Raw genomic sequence first — 25,434 nt, 5'->3', positions numbered from 1 at the left:
GATTGACTGCTCCGTGGTGGCTTCAATATGGAGTGTCGATTGGACAGTGGTGGAGGAAGGCCGGGAGACTGGTTAGGAGGCTGCAGCAGATTTAAAACAGTCAGGGGGATGATGGTAGCCTAAACCAAGGTTATGGAAATGGCAAGAGAATCATGTTCAAAGATACTTTGGAAGTGGAATTGACAGGACTTTTGTGACAGATTGGATGTAAGGGGAAGAGGAAGATGTCATGGATGACCCATGGATTTCTGGGTAGGACAGCTGGATAGATGATAATGCCCAGTTCCCTGACGGAGTAAACCTAAGAGGAAGGCTTGAGGGAAGGTGAGGAATTCACTTGTAAACAGTCCATTCACTGAGTTTCTGGCCTCTACAACCCATAAAAAAGTAGAAGGCTGGAAAGCCAAAGTGATTTCCAGCCAACTGCAGCACTGAGGTGTGGCATGTAAAATTGGGGAGTATCTCAGATTAAATCATGAATAATCTTGACCTTTGGACCTAAGAGGGATTAGCAGTTCAACAATTCACTAATTTATAACTTAGGATCTGCTCCCACAATTGGCTACCTGTCTCTGAAGTCATACACCTTGAACAGGAAGCTGTTTCTTGAAGATGCTCTTTGCATCTGTAACTGTTGGACAGGCACACGAATTCATGAGAATTTCAGGGCCTGCCACCATTTGCATGTTCTCTTGTCCCTCCTGCTGAAGAATCTGAGCAGAGATGATAACAGTTGGTCATATCATCAGTGATTTTCCATTTCAAAATACCAACTTCCAATGATTTTTTTTTATATTTTCGTCCAGAAAGGGAATAATCATGGTAGTAAAGTGATCATGACCTCATAACAGGAATATGCTGCCTCAAACAGAAACGTAAGATAAGTTCCAAGTCTAACTTTATAGTTTTAAAAATCAACATTGAAAAAATACTCTAAGTTCTTTCTCCTCTACAGTATATTGTGTCACTTAGTTTCTGATTCTCTTGGGTAAGGTGGGGGTGAGAGAAGGCAAAAAATACTGTGATGTCACTAGCAACTCTGGAAATAGACTTCAACAATAGGAGGCCAAAACCGTCTTCTATCTTTGTCCTTTTTTTTCTTAATAAATGTCTTTTTTTCTTAATAAATGGTTGGGCAATTTCCTCAAAGTTTTAAAAAAATATATTAAAGACACAGTTGGACATTTTCAGGTTCAAATTTGATGGGGTTTTAATTTGATGGGGTTCCTCTATGCTCCTTTCCAACAACAGAGTATAGGAGTGCTCCTTTTAAGAGCATGACTTCTCTCTGCTCCTCCCTTGTTCCACATCTGCTCTATCTATCCAGCAGCTGGGTTCCAAGAAGTAACTGTGGTCAACCAATAAGCATAAACTGAGCCAGATGATAACAGATGTGGACCATGATGGCAGAGAAACACCAAGGCCAGGATCTGGCTCCTAGCAGGTTGGCAAACTGATAAAAACAAAGGCCCAGGAATAATGGTAATAAGAGAAAATATATCCATTTCCCAAGTGGCTCATTCTAAGTGTGTTTTTACAGCAGGATTTTGTAGCAGGTCAGAACATGCTAACCCCACTCTCAGCCACTGGCGGCTGTCCTAGCCTTAACCCTTCTTCCTGCCACTGTTCTATGGGGAGGAATGGAGGAGAGGCTGCTGCTTCCTGGGGTCACGGTGCCAGATGTTGAAGATACAAAGATAAAAGGCCTTGTTTCCACTCTCTGTCTCTGAGCTTGTGGGATACTAAGCAAGACAGAGTTTTTAAAACCAGTGATAAGGGACCTCTACTACTAGCCATGATTAACAGGGGCCAAAACAAAACAAAACAAAACAACAAAAAAAACCCAAAACCTGAAAAATATATGAAACAGCACTTTTCAGACAATGGGCAACAGACAACATAATACAGTGGTTCCTGAGTGAGGGGAATGGATGCAGTGAGTCCTACAACTGTGCTAGCTTGTTGCCTGGAGAGAATTTCTAGGCCATGGCACAGGCAGGGGAAATGCAGGCAGAGCCCAGTGATCTTGCTGAGTTAAGGAGGCAGAGCTAGGAGTCTAGGGAGGCCAAAGAGGTTACAGTTCCCAGGGAAGAGTAAGAGAGAAGAGAGGACTGCACAGAAAAAGCTCCAGAGATCTGCAGAGGGCCACTTTGAGTCTTCAGGTTAGTGATGTTCATCATATCCATGTGAGGAAACTACTGAGGCTGAAGCAAAAAGGAGCAAGTAAAGTGATCCACAGGGGTCACACAGACTGGGGAAAATAGTCCATGCTCCTGCCAGCCAGAGTACCCAAGAAAAGCCTTGAAATACATGAGGCATTGGATACAGTTCTCAGAATGGTATTGCATCAGTAGTGGGAGCAAATTAGCCCTCCACAAATAAAGGCTGCTTTGGACCCAGCTTGCACAGCTGAAAAGCAAGCCTCAAAGGAATTGAATTATTTCCAAATAACCTAACTATATTCCAGAACAAAACTGAAAAAGCCTTAAAGCAACCAAAAAAAAATCCATCACCCAACAATATAAACTTTACAATGTCTGATATTCATCAAGAATTACCAAGCATGCAAAGAAGCAAAAACATCTGACCCATGATAATTAGAAAAATCAATCAATACAAATTCAGAAATTATATAGACCATAGACTTGGTAGAAAAAGACATTAAGATAGTTATTAGATATTTCAGAGGGTAGACGAAAGATTGAGCATGATTAAGGGGTCATGGAAGATATTAAAAAGACCCAAATCAAACTTCTAGGAATGAAAACTCTAATTTTTGAGGTAAAAAAAATAAAGTAGGCCGGGTGCGGTGGCTCACGCCTATAATCCCAGCACTTTGGGAGGCCGAGGCGGGTGGATCATGAGGTCAGGAGACCGGGTGAAACCCGGTCTCTACTAAAAATGCAAAAAATTAGCCCGGCAAGGTGGCGGGCACCTGTAGTCCCAGCTACTCAGGAGGCTGAGGCAGAAGAATGGCATGAACCCAGGAGGCGGAGCTTTCAGTGAGCACACTCCAGCCTGGGTGACAGAGCAAGACTCCGTCTCAAAAAAAAAAAAAAAAAAAAAAAAAAAAATTATATATATAGTAGATGAGATCCATAGCAGATTAAGCCCTTCAAAAGAAAAACTCAGTGACAGCAACAGAAACTATACAAAATGATATAGAAAAGATGGAAGAGAAATGAGCAGAGCATCATTTGAACTGTGAGACAACACCGATGGCTAAATATGTATGATTAGAGTCCCAGAGGGAAAAGACAGACGTAAAACATAGCTGAAGACAGGGTGGTGGAAATAAATGTACAGAACCAAGATTCTCAATGAAGCCAAGCAGAAGACACATGAAGGACACTACAGCAACGCACATGAGAATCAAATTGCTGAAAACCAGCACTTTTAAAACTTGGCTTAAAAGGAGCCAGAAGGGGGAAAAAAGACAAGTACAAAGAGAAAAAAGTACAATCCAGAAGACAGGATCTTTGAAGAACTGCAAAAAAATACAAAGACATTTTCAGTGTGATAGATAGAATTGGAGAGATGCAGAGTGTGCTACAGGCATGCCTAAGGAAGGAGAGTTCTGGTTCCATACCAGAAGACCAAAGAAGACTTCACAGAGAAGACAGAATGTGAGGTGAGTGGCGAAGGATTAGTTCTCTAGGGAAGGAATTTTTCACACAATGCGTTAGAGTCAGAAAGACTTAGGTAAAAATCCTGGCTCCATCTCTCACTATATGACCATGGACAAGGCACTTAACCTTATCTATAAAGTGAAGATGATAAAAGTACCTACTTTGTGGGACTGCTGTGGAGATTTTATGAGATAATGGCCTTTAGGCCCTGGCCCTAGCCCAGCAAAGTGAACGTTCAATATATAGAAACTCCTCTTATTTCTCCTTCCTAAATGTCTTCAGAGAAAGGAGGTGAGGAAGAGTATGTATTTGGCCCAAGAAGAAGTCTTTCCTTCTCTGCTACCAGAGATGCTGTTGGGGTTCAGACTGTAGCTAGTTACTTTTATTCCTCCTTCTATTTGAGGGGAAGCTGAGTTCATTGAAGACCTGATGGAGATGAGATAATGCTTAGAGGCAGCAGAGCAGGGGTTCTTAACTGGGAAGATGCTGCTCCCCAGAGGACATCTGGCAATATCTGGAGACATTTTTGGTGGTCACAGCTTTGGGGAGGGATGCTACTGGCTTCTAGAGCATTCTATAATGCAAAAGACGGCCCCCACCATAAAGAATTATCTAACCCAAAACATCAATAGTACTGAGGTAGAGAAACCCTGCAGTTTCAGTTCTTCACTTACCAAGTGAATGACCACGAGTGAGTTCTTCATCCAGGCCTTGGTTTTACTCAATTATATATATAAAAAGGATAATAATAGTAACCATTTTATAAAGTTCCTGAGAAAATTATATGACAGTGTTAAGCACTTATTACAGTCTGACACCAACTAAGCATTCAGTAAAAGTTTGCTAATGACAGTAAGAGTCCATGAAACACACTGAAAACACCTGTAACTGGTCAAAAATGATTGATTTGCTGTAAGAGATTTCAGTAGATTCAAGTATCATTTGGGGAGTTTCTTTCAGAGAGGGAGTAAAACCAAAACCTTCTGGACAACATAATTGTGATGGTTCAGTGATACCAAGTGTACTGTGTAGAAATTAGCATCTGGAGTATACAGAGAAGAGAGGGATCAAATTCTAGATTTGTGTATCCTTCTTAGCTCTACCCACCCTCACACTATCTTTCCAAGGCCTTAATCTAAACAGTAGCTATAGTTTCTCTTCCCTCTCTTTTGTTAGTATGAATAATATAAAAATCCTGCTATATATCTTAAGTAAAATTATATTCGTCGATTCAGTAATATCTACCAAAATACAAATACACATTCCCTTTGACCCAGCAATACCCATTCTAGAATTTGACTCTCTGATAAACTTCATACCTATAGAGAGGCTATGTACAAGGATATCCATTACAGCATTATTTGTAATGGCCAAATATAAACAACGTTTGGGTTCCATCAAAAAGGTACTGGTTAAACAAATTTTGACAGCAGTGGAATACTAGGTAGCCATAAAAAATGAGGAAATCTAATTTTGTAGTGGTATGAGGTTTTCCCAAGATATATTAAGAATAAAAGGCAAAGTGCAGATCAATCTGTATGGTGTACTGCCATTTGTAAAAAGGGGCAAATATATATATATATATAATATATATATATAAAATATATATATTATATATAATATATAATATATATATAAAATATATATATTATATATAATATATAATATATATATATAAAATATATATATTATATATAATATATAATATATATATATAAAATATATATATTATATATAATATATAATATATATATATAAAATATATATATTATATATAATATATAATATATAATTATATATTATATATAATATAAATAAATATTATATATAATATATTATAATATATTATATATTATATATATGAATATTATATATATTATATATAATATATAAATAGTATTATATTTTAATATATATTAAATATTATATATAAATATTATATATAATATATATAATATATTTTTTATATATATATATTTTTTTGAGACAGGGTCTCTGTCGCCCAGGCTGGAGTGCAGTGGTGCAATCTCGGCTCACTGCAAGCTCTGCCTCCCAGGTTCACGCCATTCTCCTGCCTTGGCCTCTCCAAGTAGCTGGGGTTACAGGCATGTACCACCAAGCCCGGCTAATTTTGTATTTTTAGTAGAGACGGGGTTTCTCCACGTTGAGGCTGGTCTCGATCTCCTGACCTCATGATCCTCCCACCTCGGCCTCCCAAAGTGCTGGGATTACAAGCGTGAGCCACCGCGCCCGGCCTAAAAGGGGCAAATATATTTATGTGCTTACATATTCAGAAAATTTTTCTTGATTGTCTACTCAAGACACTGAAAACATCTGTTGCCTCTAGGGGAGGAAACTGAGTGTCTGGGAAATAGTAGAAGGGAGATTTTATATTGCACGTTTGTACCCTTTTGTATCCACGGAACTACGTGAATGTGTTCCTTATTCAAAACATAAATAAAATACGGAATAAACTGTATATGCTGGTCACAAGAGAACTCAACAATGGAGTGTGAATGAAATCAGGAAAGAAGTGGGGTCCCTCGGCCACCTAGATGACCAGATGCCCAGGCTGTGTCCCATAGTGGGGCAAGTATCCCAGGTCCTGTCTGTGATGGGCCAGGAGGGAACTGGAAGGAACTTGGGGCCCCAGTGATGTCAAAAGGTTGCCCCAAGGGAGAAGCACTGCATCCCAAATAGGGTTTTTAGGTTAGCATCAACTCTAACCTACACTTGAAACAAAACCTGAGTTATCAGTCCTACACTACTAAAGAAAATTCTGGTTTAAAGAGAGAGCACCCTAAGGATTAGAACCACTAGGTAGAAGTTACAGGAGTATAGATTTCAGTTCAACATAAAGGAACAACATTTTAAAAACAACAATCAAAAACTAAATGGACTCCCCTGGGAGGTGGTGCAAGCACTGCCTCTGAATGGGTTTCAACGGTGGCTGCGTGGTCACGCAGCAGGGATGCCACAGAAGAGAGTCAGGTGTCTTGAGGATGATGCAGCCGCATATATAACTTTTAGAGTTCCTCCGTGTGTATATGGAGAGTGATCAGATGGGTGCTAAGTTTCCTCCCTTCTCTTTCCCTGAGGAGCAAGTCAAACTAGACAATAGCATTCTCACAGAACCCATCCCGTGTCACTTGATGAGAAACTTTTAAATACTAGAAGCAATTCTCTTGCTGATGACTCACTACACATAATCACCATAAGCCTTGGAATTTAGGTTCGTGGATAAACCCTTGCTTTACTAGTATTTTAATAGTCCCGTATTCTCTCAGCTAACTGCATTTCTGTAACAAATTTAGAGTGTAAGAGTAAGTCGGCCGGGCGCAGTGGCTCACGCCTGTAATCCCAGCACTTTGGGAGGCGGAGGCGGGGGGATCACGAGGTCAGGAGAGGAAGACCACCTTGGCTAACACGGTGAAACCCCATCTCTACTAAAAATACAGAAAAATTAGCTGGGCGTGGTGGCGGGCGCCTGTAGTCCCAGCTACTCGGGAGGCTGAGGCAAGACAATCGCTTGAACCAGGGAGGCAGAGCTTGCAGAGCCGAGATCGCGCCACTGCACTCCAGCCTGGGCGACAGAGCGAGACTCCGTCTCAAAAAAAAAAAAAAAAAAAGAAGAAGAAAAAAAAGTAAGTTTTCAAGATAGGTGTTTTGTTACCTTTGCCTAGAACCAGTACCTGGCCACAGGAAAACGATATTCTAGTATGGCAATTCTGTGTTTCAGGAGAATATAAAACAAAGAGAGGAATTCTGAGAAATATGTATCCCTTCTCTCTCCCCAATTTCCTTATTCCACACAAAGGAAGCAAGAAGGAGAAAAAAGAGCAAGGATAAAGGGAAGAAAGCTGTTTGGGGCTATGCCAAATAAACTTAAATGGCTTAAGGAATAAATGGGTGGAATGATTCGAATCATGGGCAGGTGCTATGAATGTAATTTAGTAAATGCTTGGGTACCTGCCAGGGAAGAAAAAAATGTGTTGCTTTTGAGATCATTTCCCAGCAGCTTCATAAAAGAAAACTGATTACAGGAATTTAATAAGTAAAACAGAGCCAGAAATATTGTAATCAAACGAGTTTTTAATTACATATCAAGCAGAAAAAAATTCCAATTTGCTCCTGGGATTAAAAAAAAAGTAAGTTCTGGAGAAATGCCTTTGTAGCAGGAAAATAACATAAACACTAATTTCCATAGGAATTATAGTAGTCAGTTTAATTAAAAGGCTTGATCAGAGTAAAGAGGAGCTGGTGCCAAGCTATACTAAATAAAACCATGGCAGTTGTGCCTACCTCACACTATTGTCTAAATAAAAACGCTGTGCATTGAGCGGAAAACAAGCACCTGTATTTTTTCTCATGGAAATAAAGGGGATTTTGATCACTGCTGGAGTTACAATGTTGCTTTGTTTTATTATCATATGAAATAACTAGTAAATTTGATTTAAAATTAGATGTTTAGTGTGAGAAACATCACTGTTAAGAGAGAGACAGAATATACTCTGTCTTAAGAACATCGGGCTTTCAAGCCCCATCCCCACTCCCTTAACTTACATCTAGTTACATTTTACTCATATTCATGTAACTCCCTGGAGCAGAGGATTATTTGAGCAGATAAGTTAGGTTTACTAACAGGTGGTTTGCAGTTGTGCTTGGAGTCATACACTCTGGCATTCTAACAGAAAAAGAGCTATTCTTCCTGTTGGAGGACTTACTATTGACTACTCCCTAACCACAGTCATGCTTGGAGAAGGCTTTTCACAACGTGTGCTGAAATCATAGTGGTTTAATGATATGTTCACCTTTTGTCCCCCTTGTGATGAATGGGATGCACCTGCAAGGTGTTTACATGGGACCAGGGATATAACCCTGCCCACAGAACAAAAAATAGCTAACTGACCCAAAGCATAAAGTGGGAAATCACCTTTCCATGGGCTAATAATCTCACAACTTCTGTGTTCCTTCTTTTATTTATTTCTTTATAAGGAAAATAAAAACTACCTTATAGGCCTTAGTGCAACAAGAAAGGCAAACTTTAATTTGTCAGAATTTTGGGAAGCCTGGGAAAAAACTGGCTGGCTGGCAGTCCAGATCTGTATAAAAGCAGTGAGCTAGGGCTGGGGAGAAAACTGGGTTACTCTCCATGGGGTAAAAGACTGTGCCCTTTGAGATGAAAAGGAGTATGTAAGAGTAAGTCAGTGGGTAAGTCACTTCCCCTATGACAACCTCTAAAGTTCGGTACAGTTAGTAGGCATCCAAAATGTTGAGGGTGATTGGATTTCCTGTGAAAAGGGGAAATAAAGTGAAACACTGCATTAGGAATGATGCAGAATGGAGTCAAGAGGGCCAAATAGACTCAAGAAGAAGTCAAAGAGTACAAGGAAGTAAGGCTTGGAAATCACTGGGAGGAGTCTGAAAGGTCCCCCAGAGCATGAAATAGATTTGAGGTCTAATCTCAAGTCTAAAGGGATGGGGAGGCCTCAAGTGACATAAGATTACATTCAAAGAACAATGTCAGAATTCATGAGAGTTGTATACATATGCAAGATGATGGGTGATAGAATTGGTGGATAAGAAGAGAGAAGAAAGGAGAGATGGATATGAATAAGTCAGAAGGAAGGTCCTGGTGTCAACCCTTACCCCAAATTGATGACAACAGCAATCACATTCAATGTGTCTTCAGAAGTTCATGTCTTCAGTCTCCTCATCACCGTCACAGTCTCTAAAAACAGGAATGATACAATTACTAGCTGGTTGGAATTGTGCATCGACAAAGGTTGAAGCCATACAATTTCAAGATGTGTACCTTATTATTCCTTGGTTTTTCTTCTTCACTCTTTAAGAGCTTCCCTTTTATGTTACATCCTCAGCAGACTTCTCTATATCTTCATTTTATATGGCAGGCTAGTGTCCTGTCCCTGACTTTTACTTGAGAAAAACAATGGTTTTCTCCATAGCTTCCAAAACAAATGGAAAGATTAAAAAAGGAACCCCTAACTTCCTATATGGATTCTTACCTTCCTCCTGTGATGGAAGGACTAAGGATCATTCATGATCCTAACATGTGGGGGACATGTTTTATCATCTGTAAGATGCACAGTCATTGTGAGGAATAGCTGAGATGAAGTATGTAGAGCAGCCGGCAATGTGTTTAACACATAGGAGGTGTTAGGTGTTAACGGAAGCTCCCCCTCATCCACGTGGGATGCCAGCTTTTTATACTTCTTTCAGACCCTGGAGATGGAAAACAGGCCCAAGAAGTATGAATGCTTAAAAATCCATACATTCTCATTGATTCTGTCCATTTTTAAACTGAGATTATAAAATACCATATATATATGTATAATTTTTTTTTTTTTTTGAGATAGAGTCTCACTCTGTTGCCCAGGCTGGAATGCAGTGGTGTGATCTCAGCCCACTGCAACTTCTGCCTCCTGGGTTCAAGCGATTCTCCTGCCTCAGCCTCCCAAGTAGCTGGGATTATAGGCATGTGCCACCACGCCTAGCTTTTTTTTTTTTTTTTTTTTTTTTTTTTTGCATTTTTAGTAGAGATGAGGTTTCACCATGTTGGCCAGGCTGATTTCAAACTCCTGACCTCAAATGATCCACTCACCTCAACCTCCTAAAGTGCTGGGATTACAGGCATGAGCCATATTTTAGATGCTCTGATCATTTAACCAGTTAGAAGCATAATAGAAAGATTCCATTCAAGGCAAAACCCAAAAGTTAGTAGTGTCTGTCTCTTGAGTTATGAGATTATAAATTATCTCCATTTCCTACTTTTTAAATCTATTGTTTCTATATTTTCTAACACTAACATGTTACTTAAAATATATAAAATAACTGTGAAGGGACGAAAAGGTATTATTTTTAAAACAACCCCCAAAACCTCATGGTTTAAAAGGACAAAGACCATGTTTCTAAAAGTTAAATGTTATCAAAATCTTATTTCCCTTTTCACTGAGCTGTCCAGAAAATTAAAAGGCTCCTAGACGCTTTGTTACATATGTTTTACATGGTGGCTTTACTTATTATTCATCTTTGCTGGCATATAGATACATAAGGTAGATATTTTTGCTGATCATATTTTACTGGTTGAGTATGTTAGAAGCCTTTCATTATGAAAAGTAAAAAAAAAAATTAAAATAAGGAAAATGTAGATATTCATGCATTTAAAAGAAAGAAAATAATCAGTAAAGTAGAGAATAGTGGAATTTTCCTGCTGGGCAGAGTAAACTCCATGCTCCTCTGACCTGTAAAATATTTACCTATTGCTCTTTAATCTGAGTTCCTTGAATTTGTTCTAGTCCCAGTTCAGAAACAAAATCCTCGGCCCTGCCCCCATGTTACCCCCTATCTTGGAGAAGCCCTCTGATATGAAAGCTGAAGAAGGACTCATTTGCATTAAATTAAAGTAAGCCATCTTACTTTTAAGGCTCTCATTCCACTACCAGGGGCAACCCAGGAGCAGTGAGACAAGCTTATACCATTTGGGAACAGGAGGACTCTTAAAAACACACACCCCCAAAATTAAGCACAAAAGAATATACTTAGAAGGGTCTGGCACAAGTGAGGATGCTGAAGCCTGACTTTCACCAGCCTGGTGGTCCATCTGCCCCTGGCCACACCCTACATTTCCTCTTCCGTCATCCCCCTTTCATCCCTCTGTCACTCTCTTCCACACTGCTTCCCTTTCTGCCATGTCTATTTCCATGCATGTTTCCATGCTTTGTATATTTAGCACAACTCCCAGATCTTTAGCTTTAAAAATGAGCACCTCCTCATTTCAGGACTTTACCTGGCCTTTCCTATTCAAGTAAGTCTACCCAGAGTCATCTATGGTAAAGGAATTGTAGGATTATTTTGTAAAAATTTAAGTTCATAGTCAATTGAGATCTGGAGCCCTCTATGGCAGGCAAAGATGCACACATAAGTAGGCATATGTGAGCTGGATATTTTGTTTCCTGTCTTGCTTGATGCAGTTGTAAAACAGGATTTGAGTCTACATGGCTGGTGTCCCCTGGAGTTGTACACAGCCATGCTGGTGATGTCTTATTTTTTCATTCTCTAAGTAGGCTCTATTAATACAACATATTGGTGTTAAATGCATATTTACTTCTTGTAAATAGCTCTTGTTTACCAAAATAATTATCGCTTTCATTTCCTATAGCCAGTTTCCATTCTCCTCATAAATGAAAGGTGGAAAATCATGTCAGTTACTCTGTTTCCTCTCTCCTCCACCTGTGTTTTGTTTTGTTTTAGGCACTGGTGAAGGTCAATGTGAAACTGAAGCCGATGCTAGATTCAGTAGCTACAAACAGAAGTAAGTGGGAAGAGCTGCACCAAAAACGACTGCTGGCCTCAACTGCCTCATCCTCCCCTACCAGTGTTATGGTAGCCAAGGAAGACAGGAACTAAACCTCCAGGTCAGCTGCAGCTGCAAAATGACGGCAGCCTGAAGGGCCAATTTCAGTCCAGCCATGTCATCCTTTTGTTCTTTTAGCTCAGAAAGACCTAACATCTCAAGGATGCACTGGGAAGCATGCCTGGGTTTTCACCTTGAAGCGTGGTCAGCAGCAGAGAGAGCAACGGGAAGGACAAAGAAAGAGGTGGGGCAGGGAGCACACCCCAGGACCCTCACTTTTCCCTAATGAACATGCATGGGCTGAAATGAAGGCTCTGGGTAGGGGACTGTTTTGGATCCAAGGACCTGTGGACAGTTGGCCTACTCACTCTGAGCTGAGGGAACACGGAACAGTAAAAGCGTCATTAGCGCTGCTTCATTTTGTATAGGGCTTTTCTGTTTGTTACAAGCCAAACACTGCCTGTCTTTGTTTCCTGTCCCTGAATGCCTTTTTGTGCCAGACTGTCCCAAGAATCCTAATTTGTATTCCATAGAGGTATTTTATTTTTAATCCTAGAGCTTATTGATGGATCCTTTAGAATTGCCTACCTAAAAGGTAAACTATACTATCCTTGTAAATACTGATCAATCCCAGTTCTCCCCCTAAAAAGGAATACATAGCAGGAGTACAGCAAATGTGTTTGATGGGTAATTCTAGACTGGGACTATGGTACCCTTTTCTGGAGTTTTAAAATTCAACCTTTAGGCCGGGCGCGGTGGCTCACGCTTGTAATCCCAGCACTTTGGGAGGCCGTGGCGGGCAGATCACGAGGTCAGGAGATCGAGACCACGGTGAAACCCCATCTCTACTAAAAAAATACAAAAAATTAGCCGGGCGTGGTGGCGGGCACCTGTAGTCCCAGCTACTCAGAGAGGCTGAGACAGGAGAATGGCGTGAACCTGGGAGGCGGAGCTTGCAGTGAGCCGAGATTGCGTCACTGCACTCCAGCCTGGGCGGCAAGCGAGACTCCGTCTCAAAAAAAAAAAAAAAGTATAAACTAGACTAAGAGGGGAATAAAAGCCAGAAGAAAAAGAAACGTAAGAACACCAATAAAAGAAAGACGGGGACTGAGACAGGTGGTTAAGGGAAATGAAAAACAAAATGTGAAAGTCAATCCAAACAAAGAAAAATGGCACTTCCAACCAAAAAAAATGAAGGTGTCGAACCCTGTCATCAATTGCTCAGAAAAGAGAGACACTTGAGCAGGGAGGGGTTTGAGAAAGGGGAGAAGGAAGGAGTGAGAACCCTAAAAAATAATGTTCTTAGCTACCCTTTACAGCTGTCTCTGCGGGGAAGACTGGAGAAAGTAGAGGGGGAAATGAGTACAGGAAAAAAGTGCCTCTGCAGAGCAGGTAAGAGGAGGTTGTTCAGATTTATGGATTTTATTAAGCCAGTTTTCTGTATCACTCGGCTATAAAGGAAAATAGCTTCTGCAGGGCTGTCTCTCCTCCTTCAGGTGAGGAACAAAGGGTGGGTGGAGTCAGGGACAGAGTCTGGTCTGTGAGATCATGATGTGTCTGCAGCTCCGAAGCACCGCAGGTGCTTCTGGGTAATGTGCCACATCATGTTTATATCACGAACGGGAATTGAAAATCAGTCTGTGTGAGGCAGAGATGAGCCCACATCTGTTATCCTCCCCAACAATAAATAAATAAATAGCCCAGACAAACGGATGCCAGTCCATCTACAGCAACATTTTAAAGCACGTGCTTTATGACAAAACTGGACCCAAGGTCTGACAGAGACTGCAGGCTGCCGTGAGCACTGTAGCTATCCTGAACGTTGATGCTACGTATTGCTAAGGGGAACATAATTTATAGCACAAACCCTACAGCTTCCACTAAGGTTGAGTTTTCCTCTCATTTTCTTGCCTTTTTATTGGCTTCACTGCATGGCTGCCAATAGCAACATCCACTGGTAGCAAGGGGAGTTCAACACCATTGCAATCTGCCATACAGTGGAGCCCTGACAATGTCAACCATCAATCTAGTAGCTGTTTGTAATTGCCTCCATCTATTTCTCCTGTCTTGAGGTATCTTTCCTATTGTGAGTCAAGATTCAGAAACTGCTGACTAATGCCATGGGTCTGTGTCTCCATGACTATGAAGCAGTGGAAAGGAAGGTAGCAGCTTCCTGGTGCCAGCAACCCCAGAGGTTAGAGGTTGAACTCTTGCAGGTTTCAGGCGTTTTTAATCCCTTTTCTAAATAATTTATAATTTTGCAAGAATGTGAGGCATATGCAGTTATCCATATAATCTGCTTTTCCAAAAAAGAGAAAGTTTCCCAGTCCTTATTATTAATGTTTATTTCCTATTGGAGATAGAGATTTGAAATATGAGCCTTCTTGTAAAAACTCAAACTGACCAGATTATGTTTGCTTCCTCAGGTCTCTTGGCATTAATTGTTGACATAACTTCATCCTACTTTTTCGATGAGATGTATTTTTTTCAGACGTATTTATTCTTACTAGTCAGTGTGTAGCTAATATGTGCACAATCTACAATGTAGTGGCAATCCTGGTGGGTAGGGACAGCTTCGCATACTGCAAAGGGTGCCATTCAGTGCATAGCAGACTGGAACTCCCTCCTAGCTTGGCCACCAGCTGAACCTGTAATCTCAGGACTCTCCAAGTCTTAGATTCTCCATCTATTACATAAAAGCACTGACTTTTATTCAGCCCCCACACCAAAGGACCAAGATGTGTTCAGCTTTAAAGAAATTTTCCAGATAATTTTCTTTTTTATTCTTCTCAAATAGCAACAAACCTAAAGCAGTCATCTTCTTAATAAAGACATAATAAAAAGTTACATATATGGGGTAGATGTAAACACAATCATACTACAGATGTATCTTGAGCCTGTCTCTAATTATGATGAAAGATGTAGTCATCAATACAATTTTTAAAAAGATACGTCCTTCTTTTTTTGAGACAGGGTCTTGCTCTGTCACCCAGGCTGGAGGGCAGTGGCACAATCACAGCCACTGCGGCCTTGACCTCTCCAACTTAAGTGATCCTTCCTGCCTCAGCCTCATGAGTAGCTGGGATCACAGGTGTGCACCACCACACCCAGCTAAATTTTGTATTGTTTGTAAAGACGAGGCCTCACTATGCTGACCACACTAGTCTCGAACTCCTGGGCTCAAGCGATCCTCCTGCCTTGGCCTCCCAAAGTGTTAGGGTTAGAGATATGAGCCACCACACCCAGCTTATATGTCCTTTTATTTCATAAAAAACAATTTTAGATTATCTGATATCATACATATCCGATAAATGGTAGTCATTAATTTAGAAGTGAATTTATAAAGTAAGTCAAGAGAAGTTAAAATTGCACATGCATTTTGTTTCTAAAATCTGAGGTGTCTATGCATTTCCAGGTATTGTATATTTGCAAATACATTGCGTTAGAAGTCATCTTTAACATTTTGTGTTAGTGTAATAACAATATTATCTAATATTAATGCTACCAGAATCCAGTTGCTTTTTCTGTGTATCAAAATTTATCATACTTTATCCACTTACACTAGGCGATTAAACAGAATCTGCCCAATTTATTCTGCAGTCAAATTATTTTAAAATCTATTTTTCCTGCTGACTCTTAGAAATTGCAGAAAGACAAAAACCAGTTTCATCTCCAGTAATAGTGTGAAACAATTTCCTTCCAGTGGGACAGAAACCTAGACATACTAGGGAAAGATTTAAATATAAAGAAAAATGCTTTGGCTGAAAAAAAAAACAAAACACCAAAACACAAAAAGGATTCATTAAAGCAACAGAACAAAACCTAATTTGGGACCCTAAAAACTCTGGCAATGCCACTGTAATGAAGTTTCATTATCTGCTTCAGAGTAACAGTCTCTGAAATTGTTACTCTGCTACATGCTGTAAAGAACTCCCAAACTCAAATGTTATCAGGAAATGTAAAGGTTAAGTCTGACTACAAGAAGGCCAAAATTGCACCAGCTTCCTAAGTGAAGAATAAAAGAATAAAACATATAGAGGGCAGAAATAAAATGAGGTGTATCTGGAGAATTTCATGATGAGCATTTAGATTTAGCAATGCCCAATGTCATGCTGACACTGTCATGACCTTGTCTTCAGCTAGTAATTTGGGGTTGTACTTTTCTAAATTTAATTTTGAATGTTCTTGCATGTTTGGTACATCTCTCCGCACTGCTAAAGATAAATTGTTTATCTGTATAACATAACTACACCAATGTCATTTATTGCATACACTAGTACACAAATGTGTTTTTTTATTAAGTAAATGAAGTATTTGCTGTGAAAAATGTATTATTTGTGCCACCATTTATACCTGTGTTCACTTTCTGTGTGTATATGCGTGTGTATTCGAATCTCAATTTTTCTTTTACTCTAGTTTAGATTAAGACATATTTAGATGAAATTTTAAAAATAGCATTGGAAATAGGAGGCTAAGTTTTGTTGAGTCTCATTCCCTTGGGGGGAAATTGCTTTTGCCATTTTATTTTCATGCACAATAATCTAAAAAGGATCTCCTACTGACTTCCTTCCTAATTATTATTGTTTTACACAAAAGAAAGGAAATATGTTTTCAATTGAGTTGTTTGAAATCATTCCCTTTGTGTAGATTTCCCAGACTGATGTTTCATTGTAAGAATATTACATTATAGACTGCTTGGCCATTTCACAAGCAACTAATCCATAGTTTTGGAAGCCTGCTTTAAGAGATCTGAATATCTTTGTTTTTAATAAAATACTTAAAGTTTAACTAAAGCTCTGGAATAATCTTTATTTCTTTTGAGAAGGGTGATTTCAGGGCTGAAAGAAGGAAGCAAGCATCCAAATACCTACAGTTTAAATGTTGACTGTTAATTTAGTCCATTAACCTTGTGTTGATCTGTGATGTTTTCACGTGTGAGAGGGAAACTAGGACACCCCTGTCCATATAGCTTTTTAAAGATGACAAAAAGTTCTTCAAATTATCGAAGTTTTTCTGGAGGTAGGAGAGTCTGCGGCCAAATGCTGGGTTCCTGTGTGCATTACAGATTGCTCAAATTTGCATGGGCAATTACACAGGGGGATCACATCAATGCAGGGCCGCTAGCCACACTGTCGCCATACAATTACACAATGGCTTCGGTGCTTAAACTTTAAAATTCCTGCACCATTGTGCCTGTTCTATTAGAACAAACTACAGCAAATGATCCAGAGCCAATTCAAATGACTGGAGAGGAGGTGCCCAGGGAGAGAGAGGGAAGAGGTGCAGTGTGGCCCACTACTGGCCAGCATGAGCAATCACCATTGCTGGCTGCTGCAATCACTGGCTTCTTTGTGCTTTGCAGTCTGCAGTTTTAAAGTGGGGCCAAAAATAAGGCTCACCTAATTCACAGAAGGGCAGTGAGGATTAACGAGGGAAGTTAGGCAAAGCAGGCCTGATACTCAAAGTACTGCATAAATACAGGGGCTTGGAGTAGCTCTTTGTTTGAATGGTTGATTTTTTTTTTTTAATGCTGCTGTATCCACAGTTTTGCCTTCTCTATTAACCCCTTTTATAAACCAAAATGCTATTGTGTTCTCCCTGGGAAGTTAATTTAGACAATAATACTGTAAACCCCAAAATACAAGCTACTTGATCAAAAGCAAGGGATATTCAAGAAGGAAATCTAATTAAAATATTAATAAAGCTGGAACTACCAGCAAAAGGAGAGTTCATAATGAGGTTAAGTGTCACACCATCTGAGCACAAATGTTCTCAAGTGTTGATTTTAGCATACACTCTTTCCCAAAGTCTTAAAAGATGGAACAGATGCTCCAAAAAGTCAGTCAACTATATTTCCAATTTGGCACTAATTCATAGTTTTCTTCTCGTTCACGGTAGAAGACTGGAGTGGGAGAAAGAGGATGCAAGATAACTGAGCTCCGCAAACTGTCCATCCTGAAGAAAATGGTCTGAAATCAAAGGGAAAAAGAAATAACAACTGGAAAATGGATTGCAGAAGGTCCTCCTTTATAAAGGAAGATGTTTGACCACTGCTGTGGTTGAAATACTCACAAATTAACAATGTTTACCAACAGAAAGGGGCCACAGATACAGTATAAATAAGACATACCTTCCAACTAGTTTTAAAAGAGAATGCCAAATAGATTGTACACACAAATAGAATATGGGATTTGATCATGGCATATTATGGCAGGCAGAACATAAGTATGCTAAGAACCAAGCATCATGCTTTTTGTTCCTATCTACTTTGCCTAAACGAAACTCTTCTACATGATAAACATGTCTCCCTCTGTGTAGCAAAATCCACCCTGAGTCCAACTCAAATTTCATCAAACTACAATTCCTTTCTACAAGTCACCAAATCACTTTATTGCAACCACCAAATGCTTTCCTATTACTTGAAATGGTATGATACACTTACTTTTTGATATATCCTCCAGGTTTTCAAGATCATATTGCAAACAAAATGATGCTTTATGCCACTTTATAATATTCCACCCTATTTAATTCTTTCCATAATTTCTATCATTAAACGGCCTTCTCTCACCACCACCCCCAACAAAACTAATCTATTCCCCAACTGCCTATAGGAGACCAGATAAAAGTCAGTCTATCACAGCAGCAGTGATGGTCATGCCAATTTCACAGTGTGATTTGTGCAATCATTTCATTTTGAAAATGACCCTGCCCTCCATCTGTCTAAGCAGAATGTCCTGCTTTTTTCAAGCCAGGCCTCTGGAGCAGCATCACATGAAATAAGGAGGAAGAGACACAGAATGGCCTCCCTCCTGCCCACTTCAGCCGCCACGCTCACAGGTACCCACACGAAGAGGAGAACCCCAACTGAATCCTGGTAGGGATCCCAGAAATTTGGAGGAGAATATAGTCCTTTTATTTTTCATATATTTTCAAGAAGCCATTTGAAGATGATGTAAATACAACCGTGCAAAACAGAGAGAAAGACTAATGAAGGGCAATTTCCCATTCCCATGTTGTCATCTCACCTTAATTTAATAGCAAATTACCTAAGGTAACAGTACATACATAAGAATTTTAAAATGCTGAGCCTTGCAAGGCACAGTGGCTCATACCTGTAATCCCAGCACTTTGGAAGGCCAAAGTGGGAGGGTTGCTTGAGGCCAGGAGTTTGAGATGAGCCTGGGCAACATGGTGAGACCCTATCTCCATTAAAACATTTTTTAAAAAAGATTAGCCAGGCATGGTTGTGTACCTGTAGTCCCAGCTACTCAGGAGGCTGAAGCATGACGATCACTTGAACCCAGGAGTTCAAGGCTGCAGTGAACTATGATCATGCCACTGCATGCCAGCCTGAGCAACAGAACAAAGCCCTGTCTCTAAAAAATAAATAAATAAAATACTGAGCCTAAATTCCCACGGGAGAACCATCAGGCAGCCAGCTGTAAAGAAGTCGATGCACCCCTTCCCCCAATTTATTACTGAGCAGTATCCTCTACCCATGTACCTCCTTGGGCTTAAGACTCTAAAGGGTGCACCAAGAGATCAGATTGAAAGAAGCCTCAGAATAGAGTTATAGTAATATTCCACAGTTGCTTTCTGTGGGGTCTTAGGTGAGCCAAAGTCCCATTCAATCCTGAAATGGGTGCAGTTTCCCTTTCTTGGAATTGATGCATTGGGAAGCTCCTTGTCTAGTTCCAGCCAAAAAGATACAACTCTGCCAATTCCCAGCAAGGGAGAAGACTGAGTAAGTACATAAAGTCAGCCATATGATGATATGAGCAATCACACACCTACTATAAATCTCCTTCCAGTGATACTGGGTAAATACAAGCTACACAACTCCAGTAGTCACATCTGCTCACAGCTGGAATCAAGGCCTAGAAGTTCAAAGTTTACTACCTACACAAAGTTAGTTCATTGTTTTAATGGAGAAACAAAGACAATAATATTCCTTATACACACTTAGCACCAAACAATGGGCCCTTACAAACTCATGTATGTGAGATACATGAATTGGGTTATTCATCAGTCACTATTTCCTATTGAAATTGGTTATTGGATATCATGGTTCAGCCCCTACCTACCTAGATGTGGCCTTAAACAAACTATTAATTTTATAGTTGGATTTAATTAATAATGTAATACTTAAATCTTTAAACCTTTCTAGCCCACAGACTTCTTAAACTGCAATATGCAGAATGCAGGCTGCTTATTCAAATTAGAAATACTACATGTAAACAGTCTATAACAGAGGTGGTATATGATATGGTTGATATCGTATCACCCATATGATAGCTGTGAAGTTTATATATAGAAAAGATTTATGGGCAGTAACACTATTATGGATGCATACAAAGGATTTGCAGTAATTATGTAGCAAACAACACACTTTTACTTGGATTAGGTTTATATTAGGTGCTACAGAGACCAATGGATATCATGGGAGATGACAAAAGATACTGATTTCTTATTGGCAGAGACAGTTGGAGGACCACAGCAATGGATACAACCAAGTGTAAACGCCAACATATACTCAGTAATTTTTTTGTCATGGAAAAGGAGAGATACTGCGATCAAAAACAGATCCTCTCCCAGTACCAATTAAGATTCACAGCACTTTTTCCTTATTAACCTCTGGAAACCACCAAATAAGAAGGATTTCTGTTTGCTGCTGTATTCTGTTCTTACAAACTGTGCCCTCGGGGTAGCATAATAAGAACCTGCTCTAATTCCAAAGGAATTCAAGGAGTTAATTCCCTTTTGCCATCCCGCTCCTTTTATTAAAAGGTCCTTTTATTGTACTGGCGAATCTCTACTTTAATAAAAGTAAGCCAAACGCCAGCATTAGTATAGACCACACCAATGTACAAGGCTCAAAATCGCCAGAACATGGTGCCGGAAATCTTCCTCCGCCGCGCTAGAGACCGAGGTGGCACAACAGACACAGAGAGCGCCCCTCATCTTTAGTGAGCAGGGAAGGCGAGTGACTGTGCGTCCCCGCGGACCACGAGTCGGGTCGGTGCAACAGGGACTACGCCTCCCAGAATGCAGTGCGGCCACGCCCGCGCAGCGGCGCCACAGGAACGATGCATGCCGGGACGGGGAGTTTCAGTCTCTGAACGGCCCGGAGTGTCGTCTTTCCCCTTCTGACTGCCGCCACTCCGCAGTCCAGAATATTTGAAGATCAAACCGAACTTGAGAGACTAATGAGAATGGTCCCTTTTTATTCCTAACAGATTCCTTCCGTGGCAAAGTAACCGGTCGTCTTCCGTTTCCGGTTGCCCTGTTGCCGTGGTAACCACACGCATAACAGCTGTGGTGGTTATGGCTGGCCTGAGCGGCGCGCAGATCCCGGACGGGGAGTTTACCGCGGTAGTGTACCGGCTCATCCGCGATGCCCGCTACGCCGAGGCGGTGCAGCTGCTGGGCCGAGAGCTGCAGCGGAGCCCTAGGAGCCGCGCCGGCCTGTCGCTGCTAGGCTACTGCTACTACCGCCTGCAGGAGTTCGCGCTGGCGGCCGAGTGCTATGAGCAGCTGGGCCAGCTGCACCCGGAACTGGAGCAGTACCGCCTGTACCAGGCCCAGGCCCTGTACAAGGCCTGCCTTTATCCGGAGGCCACTCGGGTTGCCTTCTTTCTCCTGGATAACCCCGCCTACCACAGCCGGGTCCTCCGCCTGCAAGCTGCCATCAAGTATAGCGAGGGCGATCTGCCAGGGTGCAGGAGCCTGGTGGAGCAGCTGCTGAGTGGGGAAGGGGGAGAAGAAAGTGGAGGCGAGAATGAGACCGATGGCCAGGTCAACCTGGGTTGTTTGCTCTACAAGGAGGGACAGTATGAAGCTGCATGCTCCAAGTTTTCTGCCGCACTGCAGGCCTCAGGCTACCAGCCTGACCTTTCCTACAACCTGGCTTTGGCCTATTACAGCAGCCGACAGTATGCCTCAGCGCTGAAGCATATCGCTGAGATTATTGAGCGTGGCATCCGCCAGCACCCTGAGCTAGGTGTGGGCATGACCACCGAGGGCTTTGATGTTCGCAGTGTTGGCAACACCTTAGTCCTCCATCAGACTGCTCTGGTGGAAGCCTTCAACCTTAAGGCAGCCATAGAATACCAACTGAGAAACTATGAGGTAGCTCAAGAAACCCTCACTGACATGCCACCCAGGGCAGAGGAAGAGTTGGACCCTGTGACCCTACACAACCAGGCACTAATGAACATGGATACCAGGCCTACAGAAGGGTTTGAAAAGCTACAGTTTTTGCTCCAACAGAATCCCTTTCCTCCAGAGACTTTTGGCAACCTGTTGCTGCTCTACTGTAAATATGAGTATTTTGACCTAGCAGCAGATGTCCTGGCAGAAAATGCCCATTTGACGTATAAGTTCCTCACACACTATCTTTATGACTTCTTGGACGCCGTGATCACTTGCCAGACAGCTCCTGAAGAGGCTTTCGTTAAGCTTGATGGGCTAGCAGGGATGCTGACTGAGCAGCTTCGGAGACTCACCAAGCAAGTACAGGAAGCAAGACACAATAGAGATGATGAAGCTATCAAAAAGGCAGTGAATGAATATGATGAAACCATGGAGAAATATATTCCTGTGTTGATGGCTCAGGCAAAAATCTACTGGAATCTTGAAAATTATCCAATGGTGGAAAAGATCTTCCGCAAATCTGTGGAATTCTGTAACGACCATGATGTGTGGAAGTTGAATGTGGCTCATGTTCTGTTCATGCAGGAAAACAAATACAAAGAAGCCATTGGTTTTTATGAACCCATAGTCAAGAAGCATTATGATAACATCCTGAATGTCAGTGCTATTGTACTGGCTAATCTCTGTGTTTCCTATATTATGACAAGTCAAAATGAAGAAGCAGAGGAGTTGATGAGGAAGATTGAAAAGGAGGAAGAGCAGCTCTCTTATGATGACCCAAATAGGAAAATGTACCATCTCTGCATTGTGAATTTGGTGATAGGAACTCTTTATTGTGCCAAAGGAAACTATGAGTTTGGTATTTCTCGAGTTATCAAAAGCTTGGAGCCTTATAATAAAAAGCTGGGAACAGATACCTGGTATTATGCCAAAAGATGCTTCCTGTCCTTGTTAGAAAACATGTCAAAACACATGATAGTCATTCATGACAGTGTTATTCAAGAATGTGTCCAGTTTTTAAGACACTGTGAACTTTATGGCACAAACATACCTGCTGTTATTGAACAACCCCTGGAAGAAGAAAGAATGCATGTTGGGAAGAATACAGTCACAGATGAGTCCAGACAATTGAAAGCTTTGATTTATGAGATTATAGGATGGAATAAGTAGTTATGGCTGATAGTGGCTTTTTTCAAAATGGCTTTCTTACCTATCACACTTTTTTATCTGTATTTAGCCTTGGCATCTTTATATTTGTCTTATTTTGAATCTTATCCACTTTATAAGTGGATAAGATTCAAGTTTATGTTTGAGCAACTTTTTCATTTAATCCAGAAGAGTAGGGACTATGCAGTGTAAGCTGCATCACTTCTGCTTTCTTCCTACTAGTGACAATCATCTGGTCTTGCTCTCAAGCAACAATTGCTAGAGTAACATCTTTGTATAAGCAAGTAACCCCAGATAGAGTTGACGTTTCAGCTTTGGACTGTCAAAAGGGTATGTCGTGGGCCAGAGCACTGTTAGTATGGGTATGTTTGCATTTGGTCACTGATATGTAAATGATTGCTAGCCCACGGCTGGACCACTTCTCAATCAGCAAATAAAGCCATGTCTATTTTGCTATCTCAGGATAGACTATGCTGTCTAATAAATCTAATTCTTAACTCTATTTCTCCAGTTTTTTAGTCCTTTAACTTTCTGGATTGCAACAAAGTCTAGTTTAGACCTTCCCTAAGCACTTTTAGAAGTACAAGTATATGGGAATTTCTTTTCTTGGTTCTTTTCAGGTTATGAGGTTTGGTCAGTGACATAATATTTTTTCATAATTTGGTTGATTGGTTGCTTCTTAAGTTTTATAATAAACGTTTTTCTTCATGTTCTATTTTTGATTTTACAGAAATGATTTTGCCTTCTTGTGGATACTGACATATATTAAGTGTGGAAGCTTATTAATATTTTCAGTTTTTTAAAAACTGAAATTTTTAATTTTTACTTTTTAATTTTTTAGGAAAAAATAAGCACTGAACTGAGAATGAGAAGACTAAAAGTATGAGTTCCATACCTTCTAATTTTAGGCTTTCAGAAATTCCTTTATTCTTTGGGGTTTCATAATCATTTGAGCTATCAGAAGCCTTTACAATTACTTTTGGCTGTAACATCTGATTCCGTATAGAAAAAAATTGCCTTTCTTTTTTGTGACCTGGATATATAAGCAAATCAGCCAGGAAATATATGATTGTATTTTATATTAATGTTTTCTAGGATTTTGGCTTACAGTAAATGTTAACCCCTGTGGTGATTGTTATTGTTGGATGTTATACTGATTATTAATAAGAAATTTGGATTTTTGCCTTTTTACCTGGAATTTTTGCTTACAACAGTAGCTATGAATATATATAGGGTGGTCCCCAGTCTCTGTTATGGTTGCACATAAATTAATAATTTTATAACTATTTAGAAATTGTATAATTCTCTTAACTTCCTCTTTTAGTTTTTGTACTGTTTGTTTTTGTTCGGGAAGAGGAGATTTGCTTTCAATCCTTCCAAAAAATGATGAACCACCCTTCCATTCAGTAGTTTGATAAGCTGTTTTAATGTGTATTTTTTCCTCAATTATTCTTGAAATATTTAGAGCCTCTCCTGCTTCTAACATGAAGGCCTTTAGATGCCAGTCTGCCAGAAATCTGGAAACAGAGGAACAGGTGAAGTGAAGATGTAATGGAGATTTAGCTAATGATGTACTTCACAGTCCACCTTCGATCCCCTTCATGTCCAAATCTCAGTAGTTAATCAAGTGTCTGCTGCCATTAACAGAACAGAAGTAATGGATAACAGAATGGAAATAAGAGATGCCAGAAATACTTCCATAACTAACTCACCAAATCAAATCATCAGTCCTTATATTCTTGTTTTATTTAATACAAGGAGAAGAGGCCATACACTTTCCAAAAGGTCAAAGCCACATAGAATAGGAAGGCAATCTCTAGTTTAAAGCTTTCTCTTGGAGTGTTTTCTCCCCCTACCTTCAAAGGGTCTACTTGAGAGATAGTGGTGTTTACTGCTGCAGAATGTATCACAGGATAAGAAATGAAAAATCAATCTTTCTTACCACCCCGTTCTCTTTCCCTTTTTTATCTTTTCCCTTTTGTCAATTATAGGGACACTTTTCTCTGATAGCTGGAAGTTGAACCTCAAGCAGGTATAAAAGATGCATAACAACCTTTTAGCAGTAAGTGTCAGGTGAGTGAGCACTATGATTATCAAGGTGAGTTTGGAAAC

At 40.3% G+C, this 25,434-nt stretch overlaps 2 protein-coding genes and 1 long non-coding RNA gene across 4 annotated transcripts in view; 2 read left to right on the top strand and 1 right to left on the bottom strand.

The window, feature by feature from the left end:
- The window catches only part of PDE11A (phosphodiesterase 11A), a 443,979-nt gene extending 431,159 nt beyond the window's left edge, over nucleotides 1-12,820 (top strand). For both annotated transcript variants that reach the window (XM_055289828.2, XM_063644786.1), the window contains exon 20: nucleotides 11,901-12,820. In XM_055289828.2, the coding sequence (XP_055145803.1) occupies nucleotides 11,901-12,056 (156 nt within the window). In that variant the 3' untranslated portion in view covers nucleotides 12,057-12,820. The remainder of the gene's footprint in view (nucleotides 1-11,900) is intronic.
- A 4,950-nt stretch (nucleotides 12,821-17,770) lies between these two features.
- LOC134737354 (uncharacterized) lies at nucleotides 17,771-18,975 on the bottom strand. The gene is made up of 2 exons (XR_010122184.1): nucleotides 18,849-18,975; nucleotides 17,771-17,972 (listed from the first exon to the last, which is right to left on the bottom strand). It is a non-coding gene; the product is annotated as an uncharacterized lncRNA (long non-coding RNA).
- Nucleotides 18,976-21,075: 2,100 nt separating this feature from the next.
- Nucleotides 21,076-24,520, top strand: LOC129488095 (intraflagellar transport protein 70A). Its single transcript, XM_055289834.2, has one exon. The coding sequence runs from the start codon at nucleotides 21,328-21,330 to the stop codon at nucleotides 23,323-23,325; it is 1,998 nt and encodes a 665-aa protein (XP_055145809.1). The 5' UTR covers nucleotides 21,076-21,327; the 3' UTR covers nucleotides 23,326-24,520.
- Nucleotides 24,521-25,434: the final 914 nt, after the last annotated feature.

Source organism: Symphalangus syndactylus, chromosome 8, assembly GCF_028878055.3.
Source record: "Symphalangus syndactylus isolate Jambi chromosome 8, NHGRI_mSymSyn1-v2.1_pri, whole genome shotgun sequence".
Classification (NCBI taxonomy): domain Eukaryota; kingdom Metazoa; phylum Chordata; class Mammalia; order Primates; family Hylobatidae; genus Symphalangus; species Symphalangus syndactylus.
This window is presented reverse-complemented; position numbering and strand designations above follow the sequence as displayed.